The sequence below is a fragment of the Folsomia candida genome, unplaced genomic scaffold, assembly GCF_002217175.1.
Source record: "Folsomia candida strain VU population unplaced genomic scaffold, ASM221717v1 Fcan01_Sc016, whole genome shotgun sequence".
Classification (NCBI taxonomy): Eukaryota; Metazoa; Arthropoda; class Collembola; order Entomobryomorpha; family Isotomidae; genus Folsomia; species Folsomia candida.
This window is the reverse complement of record NW_019091208.1, coordinates 3,188,514-3,204,894: the sequence shown is the minus strand read 5'-3', so window position 1 is coordinate 3,204,894 and position 16,381 is coordinate 3,188,514. Positions and strand designations below refer to the sequence as shown.

At 38.9% G+C, this 16,381-nt stretch overlaps 1 protein-coding gene across 2 annotated transcripts; it reads right to left on the bottom strand.

The window, feature by feature from the left end:
* Positions 1-254: 254 nt before the first annotated feature.
* On the bottom strand, positions 255-2,993 carry LOC110856537 (bacillopeptidase F). 2 transcript variants are annotated; one of them, XM_035857162.1, is made up of 7 exons: positions 2,527-2,993; positions 1,624-2,121; positions 1,033-1,088; positions 870-963; positions 739-790; positions 639-675; positions 255-564 (listed from the first exon to the last, which is right to left on the bottom strand). In XM_035857162.1, the coding sequence occupies exons 2-7, from the start codon at positions 1,892-1,894 to the stop codon at positions 349-351; spliced, it is 726 nt and encodes a 241-aa protein (XP_035713055.1). In that variant the 5' UTR covers positions 1,895-2,121; positions 2,527-2,993; the 3' UTR covers positions 255-348. The 2 variants fall into 2 exon arrangements, with proteins under 2 accessions (XP_035713055.1, XP_035713054.1); XM_035857161.1 differs by having other exon boundaries at positions 870-1,088.
* Between the last annotated feature and the right edge of the window lie 13,388 nt (positions 2,994-16,381).

Genomic DNA, 16,381 nt, shown 5'->3' with positions numbered 1-16,381 from the left:
AAAAGTAACGATGGAAATATCTACATACACTTCAAATAAAAATAACCAAAATTTACTCAAGGTGTTTCGTACAAAAGAGGATGACATTACCAAAGGGTAAAATTTGTCAAATTTTTGTGAAATTTACTCAACCTTTAGTCAAAATTTGCACCGCGTGGGATTAATAGTCGTTTCATCCCATTTTTTTTACTCAAATTTGAATAAATTTTAGTTATTTTTACTTAGAGTGTCCGAACAAAACAGACATTGAATTATCGGAGAGAAATAGTTCTTTTAATTTATTTTCGAATTGTATTAAATTTTAGTAGCCACTGACTACTCATGTTCCAAATTATGACTAATTAACATCTATTTTCCAGCAATGGCGGCAGCAAGGGACACTCTCGGTTTGACGATGCCACTTCCGAACGCCATGTCGGGGAAGATACTCTCGCCAATGCCTCCGCAGTTTTGTCCGGTGGGGACCACATTTTCCGTGTTGGCGTTGCCGTTCATGTTGGCATTAATCTGCTCCCAAGTCAGGGATGCGTTGTGGGCCTTGAGAAGGGCAGCAACTCCGGCGACCTTGGCATTAAATTTTCAGTTAGCACTGGTAAAATCAAATTTAAAGGAAATAATGGAAAATACAACTTATGTACATGCGGAGCAGCATTGGACGTTCCGGAAATGGTGTCGCTAGCAGAATTAAATAAATTAGTAACTGAATTTATGGAATATTCTATTTCCTGGGTGACTCACTATGCATTGTTGCCCGGGGAGTTCCACGCTGAACGGATGTTCTGGCCAGGAGCTAAGTTTAATATTTACTCGTTTTAAGATTTCCGTGGTAATATGGATCGGATCGTTACCCTTGAAAAGAAATGACTCACCTGAGATATCTGGCTTGGGTCGACCTCCAATGGTGGGTCCCTTCGAGAACGATAACAACCCGTTGGTATCAATGGTAGCGCCTACAGCAATCACCTTTATAAGAAAATTAGAACAAATCCTTCCGTGGCAAATATAAAATATGATTAATCTCGGTGCCCTCACCCAAGCCAAACTGTCAGCAGGTGACCAAGTCGTAGTGCATGCGGGTCCCGAGTTTCCTATTAATGAGACAAAAATAATCATATTGTAAAGCTACATATTTACTAACAACTGAAGGGGCACCATTAGTTGAGAAACATGCAATCATATACTGGAGGACATCCCATCCTATTGAAGAAGAAACAAGAGAATATTATGAACTAGGTTTAACCAAGAGAAATACGAAATTTTCGATTGCAACCAACATTATAGAGAATAAAGCTCAAACAGAGTAAGGGATTCTCATGGATAAATATTTCCACATGAAATTCAAGGAGGGCATGCTAATCAGAAATACCAGAAAACATAGTAAATCGAAATTTATGTAGGTTTGTAAATAGATACATAAATCCAACTTTTGAAAAGTAAATTACGTACTTTTCAACTTGTCTATTTTTGAAAATATTAACATTCATGACATTATTCTATGTATTTAGCATGTAGTTTTATCCTGTGCAGTTTTGCACGTGGAGAAGGGGACCGCTGAACCCTGAATTAAATGTCATCCGTACGATGCGTTAAATCGGCCTTAAATTAGTTGAGCAATTTCCTTACCGTTGGCAAAGACTGGGACGATGCCCATCGCGTGCCACGTGTTGATGACTTCATCGTTAGCTTGACCGCCACCCCAAGAGTTGGACACGACGTGCGGAATTCTGGTGCAGTCGGGGCTGCCCCCGTTCGGCAGGGTTGGGCACGCCACCCACTGTCCGCAACTGATAAGTCCCGCGTTGGTTCCGCTCCCTTGTGCGTTCAGCGCCTTGCAAGCCATCCATCTCGCTCCGGGCGTGACCCCGATTCCGTTCGCGCCCACGATCGTGCCCATGGTGTGAGTCCCGTGACCATTGTCGTCTCTCGGGGTCTCCGAACCGAACAGGGTAACGTCCCTCCAGCCGTAATTTGTTCCAACGAAATTGTCCGCAAGGTCGATGTGTGTGGCGTGGACGCCAGTATCGATATTGGCCACGATGACGCCAGTGCCGTTATTTCCCCCGGGAAGGGCCCAGGCGGCGGGGGCCTCGATGTGTTCAATTCCCCACTCGGCGAGGATCCCTATAACGACCGACCAATGTTAAAAAGTACGTTGTAAATAATCTGGTGATAAACACTGCCGAAAGGCACTGGTATTTGACTCTAACAAAGTGGTAAGAATAAGTTGTACCGTATGGTAGTGGCTTGGTAATAAAGTTTTACCATGATGGTAACGGATTTTTACTACCTGGTAAAATATTATCACCAAATTTATTACGACGAAATCATTACCTGCGTGACTTTACCGGATTATTATGGTTTGTATTTTAAAATTAGACAGTTTTTTACGCATTTCTTATTAAGAAAAAGGTCTAATTGAAAAATACAAACGTTAAGAGTGTAGATTTTTCATGTTTGTCGTCAAAAATTTGAAACTGGTTGAAAATTATAATTAGTTGCGAGCCATCAGATGTAATCATGAAGTACCTGCTTTTCGGGCAGGGTTTAGTCCTTCATTGTGATGCGGGATGAAGGAGACTTGAAACTCTTGCGAAATTTCGGACACGGAAGGCAGTCCGGCCAATTTGGAGACGAGGACGGCATCCGCGTTACGAACGTAGATTTGATTCGTGATCCAGAAGACTTCGTATTAAATGGAGGCAGAATCGAGCAGGGCGCGAGCTTCGGATTGAGCTTGGGAAGAATTGGCGCGAAGCTCGGTGGCAATCGCGGTCGCTTTGGCACCTCGGCTGGTGAAAGCGGTCTTCTCAAAGAAGACCAGGACTGGCCCCGTCGTTCCTGGAAAGGAGACGAGAACGCTGGCCGGGGATGACGAGTAGGCGAGAGTGGCCGCTAGACGAGGCTCAATTTTGGAGGAGGACGCTGCATGCGCGGCCGTTGCGGCGAAGAGGGCGAGGAAAAGGAGGAATTTGGACATGGCGACGGGGCGCTGGAGGAGACGGAATTGTGTCGATTTGCGGAGAACAAGGATTTTTTATGGGAAAATCCCAACGCGGGGTGATGGGTGGAATTTCAGATAAGGATTGAATCTCGAGAGGGCCATGGTCTCATTAGATACTTGTTGAATGTGGGTTTCAGTATCATCGGTTTTTGTAAAGGTGATAGTGAAATGGTTGAGATAGAGGACGAGGTGAGGTTTGTATAAAATGTGCATTGTCACCTCGACAAAGCTCGCGTGAAGGTGAGCTTATCGATGGGATGAGTTATGCTTCAATTCATAAATGTACCACCTTGTTTTATAACTGAGGCTGGAATGCGGTTTATTTTTTGGGGAGGCTTATGGATTAAGTATTTAGGTATTATGTACATGGGTTGCTTATCTTATCGAATATCCAATGCCTCGTAGCACATATTGGGTGTTTCGTACATAATCCTGAAATATAATTTGATCCATCAACTATTTAATGTCCCATGACCATCGATGGTCATAAGTTGGCGAATTGGTTTCGGGTGGTTGCGAATTTGTTGATTCTTTCGATATAAAACAGCAACAACTTTTCTTCACAGAAAGTGGGGTGCTAAAAGTATCTTGTAGTTAGAAGGAATTCAGGAGTTTTAATAAAACTCGAAACACTGAAAGCTCAAAAATTTAGCATTTCGTTATATTGTGAAATGTCCAAATTTGCGGTAGCAGAAGGTTCAAATTTAGCATTGTTTTGGGATAGGTGAAATCTCTCAAAATTGCAACAAATTCCAGGCAGCAGAGAAGGAAAAGGGGTGAAAATTCATGACCTCCAAGAAACAACAATTGTTTTACTTGTTTACCGACATGACAACGATTTTTTGGGACGACTGTTATCTTACTCTCGAGTTAAACCATTTCGTATAAAACGGCTGTCTTCGTTACAGATTAATGGGTTAGTTTAAATTTAAATTTAAATACATCCTTATATACATACAGGGTGGTTTAAATGTCAGGTTACAATGGAAAATTTGTCAATGGGAAAAAATCCACAAACCTCCATTAGTTACCGAACATCTGCCTCTGAAATTCAATATTTTAAGAATTTTGTCATCAGTATTCAATAGGTTTTGATAAAAATTAATAAAAATCTCAATCCCAAATCAGTAACTAATGGATATTTACGAATTTTTCCCATGGAAAAATTTTCCATTGTAACCTGACATTTTAACCACCCTGTATGGATTTGGGTTGTCAATAAAAAACTTACATGCGTAACCATAGTAATCATTAGTGTCAACATATTTATATGCACTAATTTTAAGCTGTTCAAGCTGAAAAATAAGCCCACCTATATTTTTTCGTTTTCAAACTGAAAACGTTAAAACGGTGACCGGTAAAACGGTTAAAGCTACATACGTAGGAAAATCACAATGGTACCTATTTACACTCAAGTGTTGTATAACATCCCAAAATTAACTGAATTCTGGACTTGGTTGCGTAATCGTGTAATTGATATAATGCATTATATCAGTTACACGATAACGCAACCAAGTCCAGAATTCAGTTAATTCAGACAATCCATTATAATGGATTGATTATTACACATTCCGCTTAACTGCTGACCCACTAATATTCATACGGGTGTAAATGCGTCACGCAGCTTATGTAACATACTCAATTAACTCCATTACTAAGGGGTGAAAACCCCTTTATGGAAATGTCTTGTCTGTCCGTCTGTCTGTCTGTGTCTACGATAACTTTAGAACCGATTCGAATTTCGACATGCGGTTTTTGCCAACGTGTTTCTATTTTTTAAAGTACGGATGAGTTCGAAGAAGGGCGTTGTAGGTCATAAGGCGCCACGCTGATGACGCCAAGGGTCAAAGTGGTCTAATTCTTTGTTTCCTCCATTTTTTGGCGGGGATTAAAGAAGTCACGATCATTTCGACGAACGACGACCCCATGACCGTGTGGATGATGTCGAATGTCTAAAACATGTCATTTGTTATGTGGGGTGTCTATTGAAAGGCATTGTCGTGTATGTTCGAGTGGGGTGTCAAAACGGGGCAAAACGAGACGTGGGGTGATGTAGGACAATGGCGAGGAAGTGCTGAAAAACGTTGTGGGCGTGCCATAAAGACAATTCCGTATGTTTTCACCCCCTTGCTACATTTCGTTTACCACGGTTTATTAACTCATAACCATGACAATCTTTTAATAACTAACTTGTCAATCACTTTATGCAGTAGGGACACACTTTTTTAAATCGTCCGCCTGCTTGTCTGCTAGATCCGTATCTCGTGAATACAATGACTAACAATGATGTTGGTTATATGTAACTCGCAGGGTTGGCCAAGATAATTTAACAAGATACAAGATATCAGATACAAGATACAAGTTATATCTTGTATCTTAATGTTTCGTTACAATATTTTGTATCCTGCATCTTGTATCTTTGAAACAAAGTACCTTGGCCAACCCTGGTAACTCGTTAGACAATTCGGGTGTATAAAGATAGCTTGACAAACCGTTCCATTGTCAGTTGAACAAATTTTAGACAAGCAAAAATAATTGGCTATTAACTTATACATATGTCTTGTTTCTCCCCTTAGTTATATGTATTGTTCTATCAAAAATCCAGAAAGTACTGAGCAAGGGAATGGTTGGGTTTCTCGGGAGGCTAAATGGCCGACCTCTCCATAAGTAACAACATGTAAAGTTTCGAAATTAATTGCACGGTCAGTTGTTGATGGATTTTCAAGATGGCGCCCATTTTGGAAACCTTGGAGCCTTGGGAAAAATATGTATTTTCAGATTTTTCAAATTCGGCCCCACCCCCTCGAGATCTAGGTCACAAGGTCAAAAAACAAGTAACACTTCTTCATCGAATTTGAAAATTCTACAACTGGATTCGACGGACCTGGGAGTAAATTCTTGGCGGCAACAGTCAGGTCATCATATTCAGCGACTAGTAGGCCGCACCCCCTGCTTTGGAGTGATTGTGGGGGTGGTCAAATGTCAAATCAACACACTTAATTTAGTAAAAAAATTTCCCCCACCGTAGTTTCCGAAATTCAACGTCGCCAATACATGTAATCTTACCAAGGCCCCCTATGTGAACGACATTCCATTGTCGTAGACCCCATGGCGACAGGGGGTGTGGTTATCGGCGCTTCTGCCAATACCTTACCAATGCACGCCATGCGACATATCATTTTTCTCAGGCGGGTAAGGAGATTTCAGTGGCGTATTTCAAATTTAAATATGCCACACCCCTGTGGGTGTGGCTATCGGTATCCAAGGGATAAATTTAAACCTGGTCATGTGACATATCAATTTTCTCAGCTCGCCAAGGGGATTTCTGTGGTGTAGTTAAAATTTAGTAAACCACACCCCCTGTGGGTGTGGCCGTCACTATCCAGTGAATCGACTTAAACCTGGTCATGCGGCATATCAATTTTCTCAGCACGTCAAGGGGATTTCAGTGGTATCGCTAAAATTTTGGAGGTCACACCCCCTGTGGGTGGGGTTGTTAGCATTCGGCCAATCAGCGTAACCAGGGTCATGCGACATATCAATTTTCCCAGCAACTCAAGGATATTGCAGTGGTGTAATTCAACCTTTAAAAACCACACCCCCTGTGAGTGTGGTTGTCAGCCACTTCTCGAATTAAATGAAACCAAACGATGAAACAGATCATTTTTCATAGATTGATCAGAAAATTATTCATTCACACGAATTGAATAGATATTCACTCGATATTCAAAGAATCAGATTATTAGCTCACCCTGCGTAGCACGGGAGCTATTGAATTCCTCTTGTCCGTCCGTCCGTCCGTCTGTATGTTAACGACCTTTTTGCATCAATTGATGCTAATTAATAAGTCCCTACTCCATTAGTATGGGACTGAGGAGCACCATTAGTATCAAACAATCGTTGACGCAAATGGTGCAAGTTAACTCAGAAAATAGATAGAGATAGGACGATAACTTTGGAATAAGTAGCACCGTTAGTACCGAGCAATTGGTTATTAAAAATGATGCGTAACAATTGGGCCATCTTTTTCCCCCCAAAAATCAATGATGCGTAACAATTGGGCCATCTTTTTCCCCCCAAAAATCAATGATGCGTAACAATTGGGCCATCTATTTCCCCCCAAAACTCATGTCAGAATTCTGTTCTATTTGTTCGATTACTCGACGCTATTGACGCTAAAATATATAAATTTTATAATAAATAATTGGGGAAAGGATGCCCTAACCACCAATGATGCAGAATTGCGGGAGAAAGAGCCATTCAGTTTTTTCAAAGTCTTCAAAATTATGCATCCCGTTGGTTGCAAATGTTGCACTAGTGGTGCAAACTACTTCCGGATTTAAAAAAATATTTTTCCGTTTACATTGCACCATTGGTGCAAGAATCTATGAGAGTTATAATCCATTTTGTCGGCTTATTCAGCACCTTTGGTGCAAATCTTTATGACAGGGTGAGCTACTTCTAACGTTACTACGGTTTATTCAAAATTGGAATGAATATTTAATGAATGATTTAGTCAATAACATACATTAACATACAAAAATCACATACCGTGAAAGCATATTTAATGTTCCATGCATAAAGGTTTCCAATTTATTTTTTTTTGTATTTACCTTCCTTTCGTCTTTATATTAATTTGAAGATTTTTAAGTCTCCGTTCGGTTTCTTAAGAAATGAAGATTGTATTATATCTAAAAACCTGTATTTTCTGAACATTACTTAATCTGTCATCTGTAACTTAACTTTAAATAAACAAAATCTTCATGATGTTAAAACACTCGGAGATGAACAGATTTTTATTGGCTCTTAGACACAAAATTCACTTACTAGTTAGTATTGATAACAATGGAACTGGGTGATATCTTTCCTCCCTGGGCCGTTATGTCATTTCCTTAGTTATTACCCGTTATTAGTTATTAGTTATTAGTTATTTCATAGGTTATTCCATTACAGTTTGAGCATGGGCACCATGGTTCGGAATACCCTTAGGTTTTTCTTAGAAAAACCCAACCCGAGGGTTTCTTCAAGTGGTTTTGAGGTTCTTGGGTTTTTACGTTATGGGGCTGGTTGGAACAGCATTGTTAAAATTATATGCTAAAGTTAAACTAAATAATTTAATATACAAATTCAGCATAAAATTGTCAGCATTTTTATTGACTTTGATTTTTAAGTCAAAAGTTCATATTTAACAAGCAAATCAGAATTGGATACTTGGAAATTCAAGTCGCACATAGAAATGCTCAAACTTTCATGGTGATTCTGAAAATTTAATTTTCATTGATCCAATATGTTTCAATCCGCCCTAAAAGCTTACAAAAACCCATAAAAACCGGGAAAAACCTCATTTAGCATTATAGTATTTCCGGAGATTTAATACCCCAAAAACCCCCCAAAAAACCCAAAAAACTCCAACCCTCAAAATCCCCAAAAACACCACGCCACAAAAACCCTGGGTAGCTAACCCTGGTGGGCAGCGTGTACAAAATGAGATACCTGTATTTATGATTGATACATATGTGTCTGCTTGAAATAATAATTACTTGTCAAGATTACTTGCAATTATCGGAATGAATTGATAATTTCTTAAAATTCGTTGAAAACTTTTGAATTTAAATTAGTAGGCATGTACCTGTAATTATCACCATTTACGTCAGAGGATTGCGCAATAGATTACATTTGAAATGTTATCCTCAATGATAACATGGTACGCTGAAGTCATCATTATATCATATTTTAGCCTTATCTTGGCCGAAATCAAGTTAATTAGTGTTTTACCGAGAAGATTGGAAGTACAAGAGGTATAAAAGTGAATAATCTGAAGCACAATTATGTATTACTTCACAACACGTGGTAAGACTAGATACATGTACAAAAAATATGTCATGCGCAACAATGCAAACTTGCAAGCTATTTTTGATCCTCTTGGTTCATATTTATAACATTGGAAAAATCAATTCTCAAAGTACCGGACCAACTTGCGAATCGATTCTTCTCCCAGAAGTAAGTATTTAATTATCAGGAATTAAATAGGAATATTTATTTATCTATATTATAAGCTGGAAATGTTTGTCTGCAACGGAAGTGAAAGTAATTTTCCGTGACGGAAGTGAAAGTGGAGAAAGTTTCACTCCCCTTGTAAACAGACATTACCAGCTAATAATATAGATACAGTAAAAAAAATATTTCGGTCGAATTATGAACAATACCACTTAATTTTCACGAAAATCAAAGAAGCCCGTCGCCCTGCGGGTGACGGGCTTATAGTCTACTTTTACATAATAACTTCGTTTTCAATAGTACGATGGATGTCCGCCATGGGAAAACGTGCCAACTTATTTTCCATATCCGTACGACTGTAGGAAATTTATCGAGTGTGGAAACGGCGACGCGATTGTGCAATGCTGCCCGCCTGGGACGGTGTGGGATCAAGATTTACTCGTCTGTAATTATGAAGCAGTCACTCCTTGCGTTATAGTAACGACCGAAGCGTCATCTAGGTTTGTCGCCATTTGAAATTATTAAAAAAATCATTTTTTAACTCTTTCCCGTTTTCCCAACATGGGAACGTTGCTTCGATTCTGGGTACACTTCCTCCAGGAAAGGAACTGGAGGAAGTGTACTATTTGTAGTCCGCTTTCTCTCTCTCTAATTCTTACGGACTTTTTCTACGATTTTCTGCGTTTTTTTAGGATTTGTCTGCGATTTCTGCGTTTTTTTTAAGTTTAGGGACTTATTTGTGCGACTGCTGCGTAGTCAGATTTTTCGATACTTTTTGTGATACATATTTTTTTCACACATACTCTGCGATACACTTTATACTAAGATTTAATAAAGAAACTTGTTTTTTTAACTCTTATTAAAAAAAACGTTTCTCGCGTTTAAAAAATTGAGACATCAAATTTTTATAATTTTTGGGGAAGTAATTCGGAACAAAACTTGTTATTAATTATTATTATCTGGTTAAAATTGGAAAACTTCCAGGGTTTTGAAAACCTTGATTTTGACTAATCTTTTATATGAAAATTCAGCCACGTGCATTCTGAAAAACGCAAAAATAGGTGTAGGCTTATTTCTGAGGGTGAAAGTCGCGTGGTCGCTCTTACACCTCTGCATTGTAACTAAACTATGGTTGAGTTGAAGCAAACAACACTTTGAGGTTTGACAACCTTGTAGCCAATCGCTTTTGTTGTGAGATGGGTCCCTCACTTACTTATTTTACCATTCCCAGCAGTACTGGTAGGTTAAATGGTTATGATTTCTTGACCTCAAACCCTAAAACTCATCTACATCAAGGATTTGAGTTTTAATAAGTGTGGGAAACTCATCCTGAGCATTTTGATACACATCAAAATCCTTCCGCCTCTAAGGTAACTTTTACGCTCACCGTAACTTTTTTAAGTGCGGTTTTGAAAAGTGATGACATTGCGCTTAGGCACATATATATCTACATAGTATGGTCAGATAAGTATGTAATATTTCAAAAATGGATTTTTAAGAAATTATGCTGAAGATTATTATGTGACTTTACTTAAATGTATTTCGAAAAACACTTGACGCGTGTGTAAATATGTCAGCATATGTATGTAAATAGATGCGTTCAAATTTAGCAGGCAAAAAAATTAAAAATTACAAAAGTATTTATACCTTTAGCTAAGTTTGCATATATAGTCAGAGATCAATTCGCTACAAAGTTTTCTCAAATGTTTCTCGTAATTCGTGTTCTATGTCTGATCTATGTATGGGATAAAAAAGCTGTAAAGGAATGTTAAAAGTTTGATTCTGTAAACCTTTAGTGCTTCTACTATAGTAACCGCGCCCACAACTACTCTAACTACAACCACACCAACTACAACCACACCAACAACAACCACACCAACTACAACCACACCAACTACAACCACACCAACAACAACTACACCAACTACAACAAGGCCAACAACAACCACACCAACTACGACAAGGCCAACTACAACCACACCAGCTACGACAAGGCCAACAACAACCACACCAACTACGACAAGGCCAACTACAACCACACCAACTACGACAAGGCCAACTACAACCACACCAGCTACGACAAGGCCAACAACAACCACTATTAGAACAACTACGCCTGTAGATTTGGATAATTACTTGGTTATTAACGTTCAGGCCGATAGGGTAACTAAAAATCATATTTTGTATTTTACACAAATTCCTGTTAAACGAATACTTAACTTTAATGCCCCAACGCAGGCTCTCGATGTCTACTTTTCGAACCTTACCAACGGAAACCAAATACACACTTACCGAATTTCCGACAATTGTTCCAACAAAGCACAAGTGTGGTTCCTGGAATATTTAAGTATGCACAGATATATTAAGGAGTAGAAGGTCACTACTTGTCGGGCCCCGATTTCGATCTCCTTTGGATATGTTGTAGTACTACATGAGTGTAGAAAAAGTGAAGGAGGGTTAGACTCCATGAGCCCACTTACGCCCGCCACACCCCCTCAAAGGCGCCCAAACCCCCAGAGTTGCCGCACTAAATTCATCGCCAAAAATCGAGTTTTGGTCAGATTTTCAAAAAATTTACATTTTTGTGATCCCAGATAGTTGCTCTATCACGTTCAATAGCAAACTCAACTTTTTTGAAATTTTCAATATTTTCGAAGATTTTCTGACCAAGCGTATGTATAGTTGATTCATAAATTCCCGCACAAGCAGTTCTGGTGGCAAACCCCAAAGTATTAGAGCTATTAGTTAGAAATTTTTATGGATGAACAAGGTACTAATATGGTTTAAAAATCATAACTTCTTTTTGAAGATTTCCTCCAAGGGCTCACACAGAAGACGTAAGCCGGGGCAGATGGCTGATCGGTTGCGGCACGCACCTTTTTCATGTGAAAGTGTTCATGTCTATCAGAAAGGATGCCTTCAGTGAGGATCCCTTGATTGGACAAATATTTGCTCTACGGACATCTGACATCCATTTAGGTACGCGGAAGTAAATAAACCGTAGTAACGTTAGAAGTAGCTCACCCTGCAATATAAATAAGGATGTATATAATTTTGCACCAATGGTGCCGAATAAGTGCACAAAAGAAGTATAAAACTCTATAATTTGGTTCCAATGGTGCATTATAACCGAAATATGTAGGTGTAGAATTTTGAGATTTTTTGCATCAATAGTGTAGAATAAGGAGCAAAATAAGGTTCATAATGATTTGGACATAACTTTGCACCAAAGGTGCGGAATAAGCCGACAAAAGAGATCATAATTTTCATATATTCTTGCACCAAGGGTGCAAAATAAACGGAAAAAATATGAAAAGCCCGACTTAGTATGCACCACCTGCGCAGCATCAGAGGCGACGGGCCAACTTTAACTTTGATAACTTTATGCCAAAATTGTAGGATTATCTTTTCCGGATATTCCGCACTATTGGTGCGTTTTACATCGCTTCCCCCAATTATTTCGCATCATTTTGTGTTACCAATTGTTAGACACCAATGGTGCTATTAATTTATAATAAAATGGACCTGGTACATTATAATTAGCATCAATTGATGCAAAAAGGTCGTTAACAGACGGACGGACGGACGGACAAGAGGAATTCAATAGCTCCCGTGCTACGCAGGGTGAGCTAATAAACCGTAGTAACGTTAGAAGTAGTTCACCCTGTCATAATTATTTAGACAGAAGTTAGCACTGAAGGTGCAAAATAAGCCGACAAAATAGATCATGACTCTTATACATTCTTGCACCGATGGTGCAATACAAACGGGAAAATATATAAAATGTCGGAATTACTTTCATTTAACTTTAGACCAAATGTGCTGAATAACCGCAAGTATAAAATTTATATATTTTAGCGTCAATGGTGCAGAATAATGGAGCAAATAGATTAGAATAGAATTTTCAAATAATTTTGCATTAATGGTGCAGGACAATCGAACAAATAAGATCTGCTTACAAAAGAAAGAAACTTTTGAAAAATGTCATTTATTTACATGAAAGAGAAATTGTCATTGAGTTGGAGCGCGGTAGTTTTGTAGTCCATACGATTGACTATCCAAATCTGAAAACCAGAAGTCAATATCTCGAATAGTTCAAAAATGAGAATAAAAAATTCAGAGCATCTCGCAAAAATGATTTGCCACTGCTACGAAAACGTGTGCGAGCGCGGTCGGATAATGGTTAATAGCCAATTCGAAAGAGAAAAAATTCATAATGGGGCAATTTGCAGAGTTTTAGATATGTATGAGGGGAGGAGGAATGCTGAATTCAAAAAATAAAAAAATCATCCAGCTCGTGTAGCGACCCCCAAAGTAATACGTGAAGTTCAGCAGGGATGCCAAAATAACCTTGGGATATCAGATGGTAATTTGGGCTACAAATTGAAAATATCAAAATTAAGTTTACATGACATTAAACCTACGAAATTGGGGGTCAATTCCCATAAGGCGACACCTGCACTAAAGTACAACCAATGTCAGCAAAAAAGCGCAAAGCCCAATCCTCGGCAGATTGCTGAAAAACGAGTCAAGCAAAACATGCCCGTGATTCTGGTCATTGATGATGAGACCAAGTGCTCGATTGATCCAGACGAAGTCCCTGGGAGGAAGTACTACTCATGTACTAATAAGTAAACGTTTAAAGATTCCTTCAAATACACGTCGAAGTCAAAATTCCCCACATAGCACATAATTGGGCAAGCATTGGACTCATTGGGGGACGTCTCAAAGCCGTTCGTGACCACAGCCACCATGACCTCGGAGAGATATCTGAACGATTGTGTAAAGAAGATCTTGATCCACTTTATCAATAATCGTAAGGTACTTTTCTGGCCGGACACGGCAACATGTCATTATTAAAAAGTTGTTCTGGACTACCTGCGGTCGAAAAAAATCGATTTTGTTGCAAAAAAGGAATATGCTCCCTACGTCCCTCGGGCAAGAACAATTGAACGATTTTGGCCTTTATCCAAGAGAGAATATAGTCGTCGAACAAAATCACCCAAAAACTTGGTAAGATTCCCTCACATTCGGGCACACACCTCAAGAGTGGCAGCGAGAAAGAGTGGCAAAGCACCTCTTGGGACCGCGAGACAACAAATTCGCCAGATATGAAGGATGGGGGTCAATGGTTCGTATCAAGCAAAAAATTGAATGGTCGAGACCTTGTTTATAATCCTTGAAAATTTCTTTGGCATTAATTAAGTTTTTTGGATTTTACTGGCATTTTTTCAAAAGTTTCTTTCTTTTGTAAACAGATCTTAGAACAGAATTCTGACATGATTTTTGGGGGGAAATAGATGGCCCACTTGTTACGCATCATTTTTAATAACCAATTGCTCGGTACTAACGGTGCTACTTATTCCAAAATTATTATCTCGATCTATTTGCTGAATTAACTTGCACCATTTGCGCTCGGATTGTTCTATACCAATGGTGGGACCAAACAAGTCTATAATGGACAAGGGGATTTTTAATTAGCATCAATTGATGCAAAAAGGTCGTTAACATACAGACGGACGGACGGACGGACAAGAGGAATTCAATAGCTCCCGTGCTATGCAGGGTGAGCTAATAAAAAGTCACCAACATGGTGTGAAAGGGAGCGAATTGGCTGGAGAATGGAAATCCCTGTTTTTCACCGCAAGTAATAAAGATTCAGGTCAAGAAATATTTGCAGAATGCTCCTGAGCCAATGGTTAAACCCATGGACCATGAACTATTCGAAAAATAACATTTGACTTTCAACAATGCTCTGCTACCGAGAATAGTGCAAAAATTCTCCAAAACTGACTTCGATCGAATTTTTATGAATTTAGTTCGTCGATGGAACGACCCTCAGCATCTGCGGACCTTAATCCCTTAAATTATGACTGGTGGTAGAAATTATAGATACAGATATGTACTAAGTCTCATAAAAGCATGAAAGGCCTGAGGTCATACTTACTGAAGATCTGGGCGCTTTTCCCCTGAAAACCGTGCGTGCAGCGATCGTTCAGTTTTCGTCACGACTTATGTCTTCTGCTTAAGCCTTTGGAGGAAGTCTTGAAAAAGAAGTTATGATTTCTAAACCATATTAATCCCTTGTTCATCCATAAAAATTTCTAACCAATAGCTCTAATACTTTGGGATTTATCACCAGAAATGCTTGTGCGGGAATTTATGAATCAACTATGTACACGTTTCGATCTGCACTTGGAGGATCAAACCCATGGCAGTATGCAATGCACACCAACGGATTTTACTCATTCATATGGGTAAAATAATTAGTGTTCTATGCACATGCATTTTAATAAACTGTAAAGGGTTTGCTCAACAGGTTAAATTTCTCACACCTCTCTCAATTTAAATCTGCAGTTTGGACAGTCGGCAAGTCTTAGATATCACATTTGCAGAGAGTAGGGTTCATCGGGCACGTGTCCATTGGACATGTTGCACCCGATCAATGAATCATTACTACCGAGGGGTCTGATTATATATATGACCCCATTTGCCCCCGAGAGACCCACGCAAGGCGGCTAGAGTTACGAAAATCGCGACCTAATGGCCAAAAATCCTGTTTGTCCTATATTTATAGAAGCCCATTTTTTCGCTTCCATTGTAGTTCAAGATATGGAGTCGTTTTATTATGTACCTACGTATAATATTGAACAATGAAACATTTTGAACACACTTAAAACTAATAAGCCCATACCGAGTAAAAGTCAATCCGTAGCGTGGTAAAAAGGCCGACGACGCTGTACAGGGTTAGCTAGCCCAAAAGTGCAAAGGGGTAACCAACTTTACTTCACGTTGAGTTGGCGATCAACCCAAAACGGGGTAATCTGTTTTACCCTATGATGTGTAAACTTTACTCAGAAACTCTGCAGCGTTACACAGGTCGGGTTACTGTTACTTTTTTATGGGTTGCAATGCCAGATGCGCCAAATGCAAATAAATCAAAATTGTTAAATTATTAATTTATAATTTATTTATTTGACTTTATAATAATAACAGCTTTTAAACACAAATTAATTACATGGTACAACAATCACTATGTGTCTTTAACTCGTGAGACTCGGTCTAATGTTTGGAAAAACTGTCAAAATCAATAAATTTGGCAATACACTTGAAACATACATATACCGAGCCGGCTTTAATTTTGCTAAGCGTGTTGAAAAACTTTGTCCTGTGTTCAATTCTGGAAATATGTAAGTAATGCGAGGTCCTCCTTTGTTCCAGAAAATATTCATCGATAATACGACGCTCTAGAAGAAAAAATTATTCAAAATTATTTATAGATACTTTGTTTATGATTTACCAAACAACTGAAGTTAAAAGGGTTTAATTGTCTTACCTTCAAATTTAGTGATATATTCGGCCAATCCACACTGCGTGAGAACT